Raw genomic sequence first — 17,620 nt, 5'->3', positions numbered from 1 at the left:
ATGTTAAAATTTATTGAACTTTCATCATGCCTCTTTGAGCATGCTCAGCTTGCATTATACCACGCATCCATGCGGAGGTCCACTTTCAGACTCTTTTCCTGTAGAGCCTGCTGTTTCACAATCAGGTGACAGTACTAGGCCTGTTTTTGGAAAACTTCATTTTTGGGTACTTGCCAGGTTCTTATGGAAACAGGATGCTGGGCTTGATGGACCCTTGTTCTGACCCAGTATGGCATTTTCTTATGTTCTTATGTTCCCAGTTTTTAGGATTGCTTCCTCTCTTGGTCAATGCAGGGTCCCCAATGGTTCCCTCTCTAATGTCTTAGGTAGGATTTTCAACATTTCACAGTAAGTTTTCTTTTGTGTCTATACCCCTGGAGAGGCAGTATGTTCAGTGCCCACCAGTCATCGATGGCTACTGCCATTGATTTCGATCTTGGTTCCCTTTTGTTTTATGATGACACGTCCACTTCGGGATTTAAGCGATGTCCCCAGTGCACTAGGACTATGTCAATCACAGACACCAATGATAGGTGTGTCCTCTGCCTTGGGGTATCGCATGATGTCCAAGGTTGCAGCAGATGCACCCAGATGACTCCGAAGGGACATAAGATTCGACTCGATAAGATGGAACACTTCTTCGGGTTGAAGAAGTCCAATCCATCGGCATCAGAGGCATCAGCATCGAGGTACTTCAGAGCCGCATCATCAGACACCAGCCGTCAACATTGGAGGACCATTAGTTCCATCATTGTCGACTGAAAGGGGTGCCAGAGATCGGCCATCATCAGGATCCTCCAGGTTGAGACAGTCAGGTTTCTTGTCATTGACCTCGTCATCAGGGAAGGACCATGCTGAGCACTGAGGAAAGCCAAAGAAGCATTGGCCTTGGTCCCCATCAATGCACGGTGCCGGGCACAGGGATACACCAGCTTTTGCTGCGATGCCCCCAAATTGACCCCATGACAAGGAGAGCCAATCCTCCATTGACACTGGGAGTGCACCATGGACTCCTTCGGTCCCGATACCAGCCACTGATCCTCCTCTTGTGTTTTGGCATTGGTGCTATTTTAGGAGGAATTGTAGAGGCCTGTGCAGCTGTCCATGGAGCGGGCAATGCAGGGCAGATGTCCATGGAGAAGGCAATGCAGGGCCGCGACATCAACGACACCAGCACACTCTTTCCTAGAGCCATTGCTTGAATCTCTGTATGTGCTGATTGGTGTGTTACTGACCCAGCTGGCATCGGTGCCCTGTGGGGCACCGCCGCCTCTCCCTGCCAATCCAGTTGTTGTCGCCAGTTCCTCAGAGGAGGAAGCTTCCCCAAGACCAAAGAAGGCACCGGTGCCTATGACCCCCAAGTTCAGCTCCACCATTGCCTGCACCACTATATGAAGGCAGAGTGCCCAGGCCCCCTTCCCTGGTTGATGGCAATGGGGATAAGGGCACCTATGGCCCCTGTGGGGATTACTCCACTGGGCTCTCTGATGATGCTTCTGAGGGTCTCCCCTCAGATCCATCTCCACCAAAAGAGCGAAAGAAGTCCCTGCAAGAAGACCTCTCCTTTGCAGGATTTGTTAGATTGATGGCAGAAACCATACCTTTTCAGTTGCTTACTGAAGAGGATAGCAGGCACAAAATGCTTGATAACCTCCAGTTCGTGGAGCCTCCCAAGGAGATCATGGTAGTCCCAGTGCATAAGATCCTTGTGGAGTTACTGATAAGGATGTGGAAGCACCTGCTCATAATGCCTTCCATCAATAAGAAGGCAGACACAATTTATTTCATCCAGAAGGCTCTCGGATTCAACAAGCGTCAGATGCCCCTGCACTTGGTAATAGTCAAATCCACTCTCAAGAAGACCAAGTGTTCTCGGACCCATTCCTTGGAGCCCCCAGGGAAGTACCAAAGAGTGATAGATGCTCTTGGGAAAAGGTGTTCCAGGGGCTATGCTTATTGCTTGCATAACTGCCTATCAGCTCTACATGAGCCAATATACACGGAACTTCTTGAAGCAGGTGCAAGACATTGCTGAGCAACTGCCTCACCAGCATCAAGACACACTCCTGTCTCTGGTGCATAAGGACCTGCAGTGTGGAAAAAAGAGGTCCTGTTAACATACAGTGTTTTAGAAATGGCACCAAGGTTCTCTGCAATGGGAATCAATGCCCACAGACTTGCATGGCTGTGGGCTTCGAATCTCAGACCAGATGTCCAAGAGCAACTCGCTAACATGCCATGCACAGGAGAGAATATCTTCGGAGATAAGGTTAAGGACATGGTGAGCCAAATCTGGGACCACCATATGACCCTTCAGCAACTCTCCACCAGTACTCCAGACCCATTCTCCTCAACTAGGAGTTCAGCAAGACTGGGTCCTAGGAGGTCCTTCTTCCACCCAAAGAGGTATTATCCTCCATCCTTTTGCTCCTGTCCACAACACCAGGGCTCTCACAGCCTTTCTATGCAACCAAGAGCCCCAAAGCCTCAGCCATCACCTCAGTCAGCTCCAGGGATGGGAGTTTTGACTGGATCATGGGGAGTATAGCCCAGTTGCCGTAGCCGGAGCGATGGAGCCACTGATCAGGGGAAGGCTACAGTTCTTTGCAAACCAGTGGCCCAGTGTAACTTTGGACCAGTGGGTTCTGTCCATCATCCACCAAGGGCACCGATTAAACTTACTGGATGCCCCACCAAATTGCCCTCCGAACCCATATTGGGGCCCAGTAGCGCATCAGGAGGTACTCAAAACGAAGCTCTGCTCCCTCTTAATAGCCAGAGCAGTCAAACCCGTTCCACCATGGCAAAAAGGGAGGGGATTTTACTCCAGGTACTTCCTGATACCAAAGAAAATGGGAGGACTTTTCATAAGAAAAGAAAAGGGGACTGGTTATGCTCCCTGGATCTAAAGGATGCATACACACACATCGAGATATTCCCAAGTCACCTGAAGTATCTCTGATTCGTGGTGGGAAAAAAACACTTCCAGTCCCACGTACTGCCATATGGGCTTGTGTCAGCTCCATTGTTACGTTCTGTGTGCCTTGAACGAGAAGTGAGCCCTTGGGTCGTGGCGAGTGAAGACTCTGCCCACAGGGAGGAGCCCAGTGGGCCCTTACCACAACAGACAAGGTCTCAGCAGTGATGGACAACAGAGGAAATAACTTTATTATACAGCCAATGAGGATCCGAGATGTGGATCAATAGAGTTAGTATCCGAGAGGATGACCTGCAGCTGGTCGGTCCAAGTAGAATCCTCAGCATGGAGTAGTCCGATGAATACCTTATCTAGGCGTAGCTTGTGCTGGCACTCCGGTAGTGGTCCACAGTGCAGGGTAGGCCGGAAGCTGATGGTAAGCTGCACAATACTGGAGAGATCCAGTAGAGGCCTGCAGGCGGGGTAACCCGGGGATCCGTGCCACAAAGGTAGACGAGCAGGTTCTGTACTCATGCCAGTACTGTGGAAGTAGATGAAGGATCAGGCACCGAGGAGGTCCGAACAAGAACAGCAAGGGTCGTACGAGGACAATGCAGGAACTCACTGGAACAGAGAAGCAGAGAGTAATGGCTCTCCGAGGAGCGGATAGCCCTGAGTGTGGCAAGGCCCCCGAGGAACAGGTACCTAGATCATCCAGTAGAATAGTGAGATGGAGTCCCAGTGTGGCGGAAATAGCAGGACCGGAGTCCTTGCTAACTCATAGTGCAAGAAGTCAGCTGAGCTTAAGTATGGTAAGCGGATGACGTCATGCAGTAGGGATGTCCCTGAGGTTCCCACCATGACGCGTTCAAGAAGGGGGCAGGCACGCACGCACGTGCCTTAGGTAACCCCGGATGTAAGATGGCTGCCGGGAGTGCCCACGCCATCCTGGGCACGCCATGAGGGTCGGCGTGTGGAAGCGGAGACTGCCATTCTCCCCAGACTTGGAACTGCATAGAGAAAGGAGGTGAGATGCAAAGGTCGCAGTCGCCTGCGACCGATGGGCGCAACATCTATGTCTTTACAAAATGCCTGGCCGTGACAGCAGCACATCTTCGCAAGGTGGGAGTTCACATTTTCCCGTATCCTGACAACTGACTGGTCAAGAGCATCTTTCTGGCGGGGACCGATGGGTCCATGCACTCGACCATCTTGGTGTTAGAGTCACTAGGGTTCATCATCAACTACCCAAAGTCCCATCTCAGCCTATCACTTCAATTGCACTTTATTGGACCCTGCTAGACACGGCTCAAGCCAAGGCCTTCCTGCCTCAGCAAAGGGCCATCAACCTGATGACCATTGCAGCAGGAATCCAGCAGAGCCAGCAGGTATCAGCTTAGAACAAGTTGAGGATGTTGGGCCATATGGCCGCGACAGTTCATGTCATTACCTTGGCATGTTTACGCATGTGAAAGGCCCAATGGATCCTGTGGTCGCAGTGACAGCAGGCCACACAGAACCACCAGGATCGCATCTGAGTCACCTCATTTTTTTTTTATCTCTTTGTCCTGTTGGTGAGTGTGTTCAAATCTGGATCCAGGGATATTCTTCCAAAGTCCTCCTACCCAAATTGTCCTCACTACAGATGTGTCCACCCTGGGCTGGCGAGCCCATATAGATGAATTCAGCACTCAGTGTCTTTGGTCCACCCAGGAACATATCTACCAAATCAACTTCCTGGAGCTCCAGCCAATCAGGTACGTGCTATGAGCTTTCGGAGATAGGCTGTCCAACATTTTGTCCTTATACAAACTAACAACCAAGTAGCAATGTAGTATGTCGAAAAGCTGGGAGGTTCGGGATCATACCTTCTGTGCAAGGAAGCAGTTCAGTTATGGTCATGGGCCCTGTCCCACTATATGGTGCTCAGGGCATGTACCTGGCTGGAATGAAGAACTTGATGGCCGCCAGACTGAATCGTGCCTTCACACCCCACGAATAGTCTCTGGACCAAGGGGTAAAAAATTGGACCTTCCACCTCTGGGGAAGCCCAGATGTAGCTCTATTTGTGGTGCCTTGAATAGGAAAATTCTGCAGTTCTACTCCCTGTACAGAAAATTTGTCAAACCAGCCTCAGATGCTCTCACCCGGCATTGGGGAGAGGGTCTTCTATATGCGTATCATCCAGCTCCACTAGTAGCAAATATTCTCTTCAAGCTTTGTGAGCACAAAGGGACTATGATCTTCATAGCCCCTCCTTGGCCTAGTCAGGTCTGGTTTCCACTCGTGCAGAAATTGTCTATCCAGAAACCAATCAGTCTTGGGACTTCCCCAGATCTCATCACACAGAATCGAGGCAGGTTGTGACATCCCAACCTCCAGGCCCTGTCGCTCACAGCCTATATGTTGAGAGGTTGATACTGCAACCACTTGATCTCTCGGAAGATATGTCTCAGGTCCCGGTGGCTTCAAAAAACATTCCACTAGAAAATCCTATAAACTGAAGTGGTGGAGGTTTTCCATGTTGTGTGAGCAGAACGCCTTAGATCCTTTCTCCTGCACCACACAAAAACTGCTTGACTAACTTCTACACCTATTGGAAGCTGGCATGAAGAACAACTCTGTTAGAGATCATATAAATGCAATTGGCTCATACCACCATGGTGTAGATAGTATACTCATCTCTTTACAGACTATAGTTGTATGTTTTATGTGGGGCCTGCTTCAGTTGAAACCTCTTCTAAGGCCTCCCACTGTTTTTTGGGACCTCAACGTGGTATTAGCTCAGCTGATGAAAGCTCTCTTTGAGCTGCTGCGTTCCTGTGATCTGAACCTGGAAGGTCTTATTTTTGGAGGCGGTCATTTCAGCATGCAGTGTCAGTGAGCTCCAGGCTTTACTGAGTTATCCACCTTACACTTACATTTTTCCATGATAGGGTGGTCTTACATATGCAGCCTAAGTTCCTGCCTAAGGTGGTGTTGGACTTCCATCTTAACCAGTCCATCATTCTGCCAACATTTTTTTTCCAGTCCCCATTTGCACCAAGAAAAACAAGCCCTGCACACTTTGGACTGCAAAAGAGCCTTAGCCTTCTACCTGGAGTGGACAGAAGCCCAGAGACAGTCCACCCAAATTTTTGTTTCTTTTGATAGGAATAAGTTGGGCCTCGCCATTGCCAAACAGACACTTTCTATTTGGCTAGCAGACTGCATCTCCTTCTGTTATGCCCAGGTGGGACTGCATCTTAGGTGCAATGTCGAGGCTCATTCTGTCACAGCCATAGCAGCGTCGGTGGCCCACTTGCAAGACGTTTCAATGCAGGTGATCTGCAGAGCTGCGATGTGGAGTTCTCTCCACACATTCAAATCACATCTGGATAGGGATGGTCGGATTGTAGGTTTGGCCAATCTGTCCTTCAGAACTTGCTTGAGGTATAGACCCCAACTCTGTTCCCGTCTAGGACCCGCTGTTTGTGTTCAGGCTTACTCCCCTTGTTACCAACAAAACCATTTTTGTTGTGCCCATTGGCACCTGTTTTAGGTTTTTGTTGGTCCCCTTTTATGTTGGGGGTTCAGCCTGTTACTAGGGATTCACCCATTTGTGAGGACTACCATCCTGCTTGTCTTTGAAGAAAGTAGAGTTGCTTACCTATAACAGGTGTTCTCCGAGGACAGTAGAATGTTAGTCCGCGGAGTTGGGTGTACACTACCTGAGTTTCTTTTCCTTTTTTTTTTATCCTTTAATTCTATATTATAAGTCTGAAGGGGACCCCGCTTGGATGCATGATATAATGCATGCTGAGCATGCTCAAAGAGGCATAGTCAAAGTTCTAGAAGTTTTGACATGTTTTCTATGCTGGGCTCTATCCAATGATGTCACTCATGTGTAAGGACTACCATCCTGCTGTCCTCGGAGAACACCTGTTACAGTCAAGCATCTCCGCTTTATACAAAACTATGCACATTGTTCCATCCACCACCTTCACACTCCCAGGAATATCTGTTTACAATGTGGGCAAAATTATGCATGTTGTTCCACAAAGTGGGTAATTTTGCCTACATTGATGATGCACAATAATTAAAGTCACAATTTGCATGGGTAAAATACAATTTTACTCCTGGAGAGGACCTTCATTATGGCCATCCCCAGAGAAACAGGATGTGGATGGCAGGGGTGGAAAAATATTGTGAAAACATGAATGCCAGCCTACATTTTTAAGAACTAGGGCAAAATATTTTGTGTTATCACTTTTTTTCTTTTTGCTCTTTTCTTTTTGCTTTTTGCTATTTTTTTATTGCTTATTTTTCATTTTTGGTCTTCTTTACTTTATTTTTGTTGCTTTCTTGATTTTTGTTTGATAGTTTTAGTTTATTTTTGTTTTGTTTAATATTTCAGTTTGTTGTCTCACCCCACTTTCTGCAGTCTCTCATCTGTGTGGACAGGATATAGTCCCAATCTGCAGTGGTGGCTCCTCCTGTCATGGTGGCCCCGCTGAAACAGTGATGACATCTATTCTTGTTAGGCCTAGGCCAGTGGCAGGTGCCAGGAATCAGTGTTTAGGCATCTGGATAACATGGTGCTTAGGAATTTTCCAGCTCTGGTTGATGGTTTTGAGTTGAGCACATTTTTCTTAATCAAAAAATCAACATAATTTGGCATTACAGATGCACAGTACTATATATTGGCATGGATATTACCACCAGTACTGTTTCAGTTTATATGCATTCCACAGGGCTCTATGTAATAATACCAGCTCAGTTTTAATTAGCACTAAAAACCAATGTGTTGCATGTGTAAGTCTGCAGGATGTGTATAAGAATGAGGAAATGCATATATACCTAGTGCAATTTCTGCGGTTCACATGATCAAAAAAATTGCCTTAGATGATTTTCACATTAAGGAGATTGTGCTGGGTTAATCTTCCTTTTCTGGGATGTCTTCTTCCAGGATGGATGGTCACAATATCATTTTGTAGCCTCATCTTCAACCATAGAGAGAGACCGACAAAGACCATACTCCTCATCTCGCACTCCCTCCATCTCTCCAGTGCGCATGTCACCTAACAATCGTTCAGGTAAGACGGGATGTTGGAAATAAAGTCACTGTGAAAGTAAACCATTACTTAATAGATCTCTTTGTTATGTAAGGAAGCTTGTGTCTTTTGATTCCTACAGTATCGCTCGCATATGATAATCAGTTAGATCTGTATATTTAGGGGTAATTGTCAAACCTCTCACACTGGGGCAAAGACCACTTTTTTTCTTTTTTTACACCTAACAGTCTTTGCACCAATTTTCAAAGAAAAAGTGTGTGCAGACGTTTGTTTTGGAACTTGCCATGGGTACACCTGTTGTTTTTTCTGCAGATAGATTTTGACTACAAGGGTACGCTTGCTGATTTGAAAAACATGTCACCTATGCGTGTACTTTTCCTCCCTTGATCTAACACACACACACACACACACACACAAAAACGCTTCCTCTCAACATGGCTAAAAGCCTTCATGTTGTAGACAATGCGCAGGCTTATGGCCACATTGAGGGAGGGCGATTTTTCAGGCAGCCAGTTAAAGCGGGTAAAATGTTTTCTACCCACGCAAATGGTTCTGAAAATTGTCCTCCTTGCTCTTAGGAAAGGATTATTTATCACAGCATGAGCAAAAGAGTCCTCATTACTGTGTTCTGTGGAGGAGAATGAAATTATCTGCCTCCTTTATCAGAAAGTGTGGAAGATGCCGGGTGCTAATCTGTGAATTCAGCACCTTACACGAGTCTGTTCCAGAGACAGGGTGATTGTACTGCTTCATTTCAAAAGGAAAAAAAACTGATCGAGTCCTGGATTTACCACTATTGCATACATGAGAATGTAGCTCTTATCTTTTTAAGAAGCAACTACAAGTCCATAAATTCAGCAACTGGATCATCCCATCCCCTTTGGCATGGAGTTATAGGGTCACCCTAGTGACAATTGGCATGTGGAGACCGAGAAACAGCAGCAGTAGCTTAAACTGGCAGGTATGTGCCCTGATAGTTAAGTCACTGGTGACCTCTTGCTACTTTTTTTTTTTTTTTTTTTTTTTTGCTAGTAGGTGTTTAACGCCCTCTACTTAATGCACCTTTCCACTATGCAAACAGGGCACAGTGTATCACAATTTTTGTTTTTAAATCTAGCTTCACCTTCTCTGCTATAATGTTCAAGCAGGGAGATCATTTTTGAAATTTACATTTCCAATATATGTTGGTATTTGTAGTTCCTTCTATCATTTGCACTCAGTGCTGCAGGTATTATAATGCATCTGGATGGTGGTGCTGTTGGCAATCCAGGACTACCCTAAAATCTCCTGGAACTGAATCACTTAACACCTTTGAGTCTGAATGCAGATCCCCTGTCCGTAGATGGTTGGGTCAGGCACACCATGGAGGCTTGTGATGCACTCATTTTAGGGGGAGAAGAAATCCCCCTTACTAACCTGCCCTTTCATGTTCAACTGGTTGCATAGGGGTTTTTAAGACACAGTATTTGTGTGCTGCAACTTCGGTACTAGTGTCCACGCTCTTAGCAAGCTGTTATTGAAGGAGTCTTTTAGCATGCAGTCACCAATACTTATTGTATCACATGGTATGTGACATTTTACCCTACATGTTAACATTTTACCAACTCAGATAGCTATTGCATAGGTCCATTAATGTTGATTTTAACTCTGGCTTTAAAAACTCTATATTAACTTTTTTTGCATTTTATTGTTAAATCGCACCCCTTCCAAATCCAAGCTTATGCTGAGATTTTTATACAATGGTTTTTCTGTATAAAAGCAGCAAGAGACTGAACAATTCTCCTGATGTAGGTTGGGGCATTCACCACTAAGGAAATCACCATCTCATTGATTACATACATTCTCTATATATTAACCCCCTCTACTTCTCCTCCTCTCACAAAAAAATGAAGAAAATGTGATGGCTGAATATTTTATGCAAGTGGATAGCAGGCATACTTTTGCAGGGACTACTTGTCTTGCCTGTGAATTCATTGTTTGAGCTGTGGTACTGGTTGCCAGGATTTTCCATGATTTAAGGACTATTAATATCTGGAAAGCCGTATTCCTACTGCCAGAAACGTAATACCCCTGGGTAATCATCCAGCCAGCCATGAGCAGAACAAATGCATTTAGTACTTATCTGGTTGTCATGCACTGCTCATATTTCCAGAAGTGCTGTAGTACAGCTCCGGGAAGGTACAGCACATGCTAATGGAGTCCTTAAGTGTCACTAAATTATGTTTCGTCTAGCCATGACTTCAGTGGTTTGCTTTAGTCTTGTGTTGCCTTCGTGCTTCTCTCCCTCTTATTCCAAAGTAAGGTGCATCATTAAAGGAATAGCACCATTTCTCAATAACAATTTACTGATCATAATAGGTACCACAGGATTTTAACTCTCTTCTTGTGCTTCTCTGTGGACATTCAGATGAATCAGATCCTGTGCCATGCTCTTTATATTTCCACTTAAGCCACTGGATCACTTACAGGGATCATTTCTAGAACACGAACTCGCCCATAGCCGAAAATGGTACTTTTTTGTTTATATTTAACTCAAATCTTTTCATTGGTAGCTCAAGGCAAGTTATAATCAGGTATAGTAGGATTTCCCTGTCCACAGATGGCTTAACAATCTAAGGGGCCGATTTATTAAATTGCAGTATTTTCCAATGGAAAAATACCATGGATTAATTGGCCCGGAAAACACGACGCAATGGTGGCCCCACTTCCTGGAGTGCTCGGGGCTCCATTAGACCACCAGGGATGTCTAGCAAGTACTGAGAAGATAGAGGGGGGGGAGGGAGATGACTTTCCTTTCTCAAAAGGGGAGGGGTTTGGAAACGGGGAGTGGGACCAAGAACCTTCCTTGGAGTTTCCTTCAGCTGAATTGAGAAAAAACTGATTTTTGCTAGACAGAAAGCATGAGTAACTACTAGTACAATAAAAAAACAAGTCCCATTACTGGATTATGGAAGAATTAATGCTTGTTTTAAAGGTCTTGATTCTGTATATTTAAGCATCCACCACTTTAAAATTAAGGACTTGATTCACTAAAAAATGTTTCTCTGTCTTTGAGAAAAGATTTTGATGAATTGGGCTTAAGAAACACAGAAAACTACATATATAGATAGATAGATACAGATATAAAGGGGAATTTTAAAAGCCCTACGCACGCCAAAGCTGGGAGATCTACGCATGTCTCGGGCTAGCGTGCGCCGTGCAGATTTTGAGAAGTTCCCAAGTGCATACATATCTCCCAATAAATGCACAAATCAAAAAGTTAATAACAGGATTGGGACATGGGAATGGTCTGGGTGGACATAGGCGTTCTGGGAAAGTCACTTAAAATGTGTGCTTCAGTATTTACGCGCACAAGCGTGCGCCGGGGTCCCCTACCGTGTAATTTTACTTCTGCTGTGGATGGGCGAGTAAGTTTTAAAATTAAAAAATCGAGCTTGTCTGTGGGTTTGAAGGGTCGGGGCTAATAAAGTAAAAGGGAGGAAGGTTAATTGGAGGGTTAAGAAGCTAATAAAACTGGTAATTGTGTAACTACAGCAAGGGTTATTTTTCACTATATGCATCACTTTGTACTTGTTCACGATAAATTTCATCTGCCATTTGGAAGCCCAATCTTCCAGTTTTGCAAGGTCGTCCTGCAATTTATCACAATCCGTTTGAGATTTAACTACTCTGAATAATTTTGTGTCATCCGCAAATTTGATCACCTCACTCGCCATACCACTTTCCAGATCATTTATAAATATATTAAAATATGTTAAAAAGCAACGGTCCAAGTTCAGATTCCTAGGGCACTCCACTGTGAAAACTGACCACTTAATTCTACTCTCTGTTTCCTGTCTTTAATCAGCTTGCAGTCCACAAAAAGACATCGCCTCCTATCCCATGACTTTTTAGTTTTCTTAGAAGCCTCTCATGCGGGACTTTGTGGAACGTCTTCTGAAATCCAAATACACCACATCTACCGGTTCAACTTTGTCCACATATTTATTCAGCCCTTCAAAAAAATGTAGGAGATTTGTGAGGCAAGACTTCCTTTAGTGTAAATCCATGCTGGCCGTGTCCCATTAAACCATCTCTATCTAAATGTTTTGTGATTTTATTCTTTAAAGCAGTTTCTACGATTTTTCCCAGCACTGAAGTCAGGCATGCATGCAGATGTCAATTCTATGCAGGCCATGGACAATTACCCTCAAAGAGACAGTAACTTTCAAGCCGGCATGTGAGCACTCTTTGGCATGTGTGCATTGGCATGCACCAGATAAGCGGCCATTTTGTAACGTGTGTGCATATATGTGCACACGTTATAAAATAGCCTGTCCGCGTGCATATGTGCGCCCAATTTTAAATGGGCGAACACCTATATGCGTAAATCCCTTTTCTGTTGCATAAGTCAGGGAATTTTAAAAGGGACAAATGTCCACACCATTGTGCCAGTTTCACCAGTTCGCCCAGTTTATAACTAGGTTCTCCAAACTCCCCTGGTAAGACAATCTGCACTCCCCCCATTTACCCCAGATCCTTAAATCACTTCTGTTATGGCTGGTTTTTGGTTTTTTCTTAATCTTACATGTCCTCCCTAGCAGAAATAAATTTACGTGCCACTAGACCTGGGTATGCTCCCAGGCGCATAAGTATTTACATGCACATCTCTGTACCATGCCCTGAAACTCCCACACTCCACCCAGACCATGACCTGCCCTCCCCTTTTTGAAACGTTTTGAGATGTGCGCACAGAGCCCTAACCACAATTCTGGAGAAGTTCTTTTACACAGGAGAATGCCATTCTAATATTAAGTCAAGATCATAAATGTTTTTATAGAAGCCTTCTTCCTGAACTATGAACTTCTTGATCTTCCATACACATACTCATCTGAGGAGGGTCAAAAACAACAAAGCATGCCCCTTAATAATTATACATTTCAATGGAAACTTGAGGAAACATTCAGGCCCCATCAGGACAACCCTGGGTGGAAAGCATGGCAAGGAACACTTTTCTGTTAGACTGTGCTGTTTTACAAAGGCCAGGGAAAAACCCCAACTTTCTGATTACAAAGGAATATATCTTTGTAACAAAGAAAACACTTTCAGAATCCAGTTTATGTCTTGTTTCATAAACATCAAGAATTTTGGTCCTTGTCATCACTTCCTCCTATGATTGTTCCAAAAAATGTAGTCAGATTTAAACTACCAACTTGTTTTAGGGCATCTGATGCTCCAGTACCTCCAGGCATGCCTGGTTTTGGGGTCGGCATATATTGGACTCTCACAGTAGGTAGTAGTCATTCCACCGGAAAAGTCAACACTTCAACCAAATATTTATTTAATATATCCTTCGAGGAAATCATAGAATATTTTGTAAAATTAATGAATATGATATTCAATTTTCTAGTAGAATTTTCTAGCATTTCTATTTTATGTCATAAATTCACGTTGCCCTTAATGAACAGACTGAAGTGAAATCATCTTCTCCAAATATCCCTACAGGCGGTTTTCATAAGAGGAAATGTTAAATCCTGAGATTGAAATGTTTTGGTTGTATCATTTGAAAAGGCAAAAAATTGACTAACACACCCAGTAAGTGAAATTTACATTCTTGTAACAACCAACCAGGTTTCCTGCAGTGAAACTGCCATATGAGCTACTGGGATAGGGACTGTTGTTGACGCATATTATCCGAGACCAACTCTTGAAATGCCGACAATATCCTAAAATAATCACTCAACTCCAGCATTCTTAATCCCTGTTTAGTCATCCCAGCACCTCCAGCCCACTCCACCCAGTTGCTGAAACACAGTACAATCTGCTACTTGCTCTGCTACTTACTGTCAGAGCCAGCATGACCCGTTGTGCAAGCCATGTACTTGCACAGGGTGCCCCAACAGTAAAAGGAGTGGGTGTGTTACTATTTCCTTCTTTCCCTTTCTCCAGGGCAATAGTAAGAGCAGGTAGCATTTGTCACAGTGACAACATCCAGTTCAAGGAGCCAGTCTCATCCTACGAGCAGCTTATACCATGAGACTGGCCCCATGCATTGGAAGTTGACCATATGACAAGAGTCACCAAGCTGCCACCTTCCCCTCACCCCCTCCTGGACAGGTCTGGCCTGTGGAGGATGTATTTTTTCATATGCGGCAGTGGTGCATTAGCAAAAAGCTGGTGGGGTTTCCCAGGCTCCGCCACAAGAAGACTAAAGAGATACACAGCAGCAGAAATGCTGACAGGGTTTCCCAGGCCCTAGCAATAGAAGGATATGGATATGCACAACAGTGCAGAAAGGCTGGCAAGGTGAGAGGGAAGGGGTGATTGAGTAAGTGAATGGGAAGGAAGCGGATATATAAGGGAGGCAAGGAGGGAGGGGTGAATGAGAAGGAAGGGAAGGAGTGAGGTGGAGAAATGGGAGTGGAAAGGGAAGGAGAGTGGGAACAGGGAAGGGTGGAGTTTCCACCCCACCCCTCAGGTTGCAAATGCAGAGGAAAGGGAAAGGCAAGGGGCAGAGTTTCTAGGAGCAAAAAAAGAAATGAACATGGCCAGGTAGAGAGGCTCAGGGAAGCCAGGGAGAGGGTCTAGTGAGAGCTTTACAGGGGAGGTGGAAGGGGAATGTGTGGAGAGCTTTGGGGGTGGAGGTAGAGAAGATTGTGGGGAGAGCCTTCTGGATTGGAAAAGATGCAGAGTCAGGGGCCTAGGGAATAGGATTGAACGCTTGAGCATATATTTCGACTGCCCTATTGTTTTCTATATAGAGAGAAACTGGTGGACGAACTGGTGAAACTGGTCTTCGGCTGGACGTGTATCTGTTATAAAATACAGTTACTTGCGCATCTATAAGCCAACTTACACTGCTGAGTGCGCACAAGCTTAATGTCAGGTGCACATAGACACGCAACTAGAGAATAAGTGAGCATGTCTGTTTGAGACCGTGTGTGTGAAAGAAACAGTATGTATGTAGGTTGTGATTGAGAGCCTATGGGGCGGATTTTAAAACCCCTGCGTGCCGGCGCACCTATTTTGCATAGGCTGCCGGCACGCGCAAGTCCCAGGGCTTCCTGTCGGGGGCATAGCGGGGGGCGTGGCGGGATGACGCGGCGTTTAGGGGGCGGGCGGCGACATGGGCGTGGTTTCGGCCTGGGGGCGTTCCAGGGGCGTGGCCGCGGCCTCCGGAACAGCCCCCGGGACCGGACCACGGAGCGGGGCAGCCGGCCGATGCGCGCAAAGTTACGCCTGCTTTCAGCAGGCGTAACTTTGCCGACAAAGGTAAGGGGGGGGTTTAGATAGGGCCTGGGGGTGGGTTAGATAGGGGAAGAGCGGGGAAGGTGGGAGGAGGGCGAAGGAAAGTTCCCTCCGAGACCGCTCCGAAATCGGAGCGGCCTCGGAGGGAACAGGCTGCGCGCGCCGACCCTGGATTTTATAAGATACGCGCGTATCATATAAAATCCAGCGTACATTTGTTCGCGCCTGCTGTGCGAACAAAAGTACGCACCCGCACAAGTATTTAAAATCTGCCCCTATATGTTTTAGTGTATGTTTGATTGCCTATATGTGTAAGTTTGTGATTAAAAGCCTGTGTGTGGTGTGTGTGTGAGAGAGAGAGCATGTGTTTCTGTGTGTGATTGAGAGCATGTGTGAGAGAGAGAGCTTGTGTGTGACTGAGAGAGAGGAGAAAATTGCAAGCAAACCTTCTCTCCCCTCCTCTCACCCTGTTTATTCACAACAATCTCAGGTCACCTGGAAATCAACATTCCCAGGTATGGAGAGCAGAGCATTTTTTATCATTATTGTTAATTACTGGGTCTTTGTGGCTGCTGTTTTGAAATATTTTATTGGTATCTGGAAATTTTTATAGGAGTTTTTAATTATTGGATATTCCATTCATCACTATCTTTAGCTGGGCCTGCCCTCTGGAACAAACTCCCTCCCTTTCTGCGGCAGGAACCCTGCCCAAAAAAATTCAAACACAATCAAAAACCTGCCTCTTCAAGCAAGCATTTGCATAACGCTTTCCCTTTGGGTCTTTTGCCACTTGTAATTTAACTTCTTTTCTCTTTATTTAACCACACATTTTTCCCTTAAATAGCTCCTTCCTTCTTTCTCTATATTGTATTTTATTTCTCCCCCTTTTCTAAACTGATGCCCTTTTGTAAGTTAATTGATGAATCTCTCTGTTAGTAATATTATGTATTCGTTCCTTTTTGTTTATTGGTTCCAAGTTTCTCTGTAAAGCTCAGTTAGCTATATGTTGTTTTATGTAAACCGATGAGATGTTCCCAACATTCATCGGTATATAAAATCCTCTAAGTGAATAAATAAATAAATAAATCTGTTGTTTTGAAATAATCTCTTCTTTTTATTAGTATGTTTTTACTGCGATTAATTTTTTATTTTTTCAGTTTTTGTCTGCATTTTTCTATTTATGCTTTATGGTCTCTTTGTTCTTTGTTAGGTGAGGGTCTGCACATGGGATTGAAGTGAGGTATTCTGCTGGCATGTACTTTCTGTGAAGGACTCTATATTAGCCTGATTTGTTCCGTTTTACTAATAGGAGGAGTATTGGAGTTTTAAAGCCTGGTGTAATATTTTCAGTGTTGCCTTTTCTTAGGTAAGGTGGTTACTGTTTGAGTGCTGGAAGTTGGTGCTATTCTGGTATGGGAGGTTTACTATTTATTTAATTTCTGTTCAAAGAGAGTACTTATCTTTCCCTTGAGTCATTCTTAACAATAAAAGTAATACCGGGCCTTTTTTTTATTCTTATTTCCACCATAGATTGTAATGAGCAGTGTGTCACACATGTGAGTGTTGTCCGTCAGGTGTGTCACGATGGGAAAAACGTTGAGAACCACTGCCCTAGACTACAGTTCTCAGCAGCCTCTTGCTCTCCACACCCCCCCCCCCCTCCTTCTTAAAGTTGTACTACTTCTTTTCTCTCTTACATTTTCTCCTCTGCAGTTTTCTTTACAACATTCTTTGTCTCTGGTTATATGAAAAAACAACTTTGTCTCATAGAGCCAGGAAGAACAAAATATCCAATGAGAAAGATTTTGTGTGGCTTTTTTTAAAGAATAATTCAACTTGAACAATATTCTCCACAACTAAAAGTTAGAATATTCAAATGGTATTTTGTATAAGCAACAATAAATACAATGTATATTTGTTTATTAATTGAAATGCTTATGTACTCAGGTAATAATTGAAATAACTGTTGATTTGCCGATGTTATTAGTGTGTCTAAATACGTTTTCCTTGTGGCTCTGTTAATAATTAAAAATGAATTTGGATAAGGTGATTAGTTCCTCCAGAATGGATACATTATTCAAATTTAATTTTTAATAGGCAGTAAAACCTAATTAAGAACTTTATTTAAAAAACTAATATCGCCTCAGGCACTGAAATTCCAACTGTAAAAAGGAAACCTTAATCATTTTGTTTTAATAACATACATTAGTGTACAAACCCCCTAGGGATCGCCACTGAATGGTCCTTGTCTAGGACATGGGGTTAGGAGAGGAGTCTACCAGTTCCTACTGTACACCCTGTGAGCTTGGCTGGAATGGAGAGCTCCAAATGCAGGCAGAGAGTGGAAGGTCACTGTGTGTTTTGACTTAGCTGTCTAAGTAGAAGGAGTGGTTGTTTTTGGACCCCCATCATTTTGGGCGGG

The 17,620-nt window shown here is 44.5% G+C and overlaps 1 protein-coding gene across 1 annotated transcript in view; it reads left to right on the top strand.

The window, feature by feature from the left end:
- CTNND2 (catenin delta 2) overlaps nucleotides 1–17,620 on the top strand; it is a 2,320,710-nt gene that overhangs the window by 2,249,424 nt on the left and 53,666 nt on the right. The window contains 1 exon segment of the mRNA XM_029590042.1: nucleotides 7,866–7,992. Within this exon segment, the coding sequence (XP_029445902.1) occupies nucleotides 7,866–7,992 (127 nt within the window).

Source organism: Rhinatrema bivittatum, chromosome 2 (genome assembly GCF_901001135.1).
Source record: "Rhinatrema bivittatum chromosome 2, aRhiBiv1.1, whole genome shotgun sequence".
Lineage (NCBI taxonomy): Eukaryota > Metazoa > Chordata > Amphibia > Gymnophiona > Rhinatrematidae > Rhinatrema > Rhinatrema bivittatum.
The sequence above is the reverse complement of the archived record's forward strand: the minus strand, read 5'-3'. Positions and strand labels throughout refer to the sequence as shown.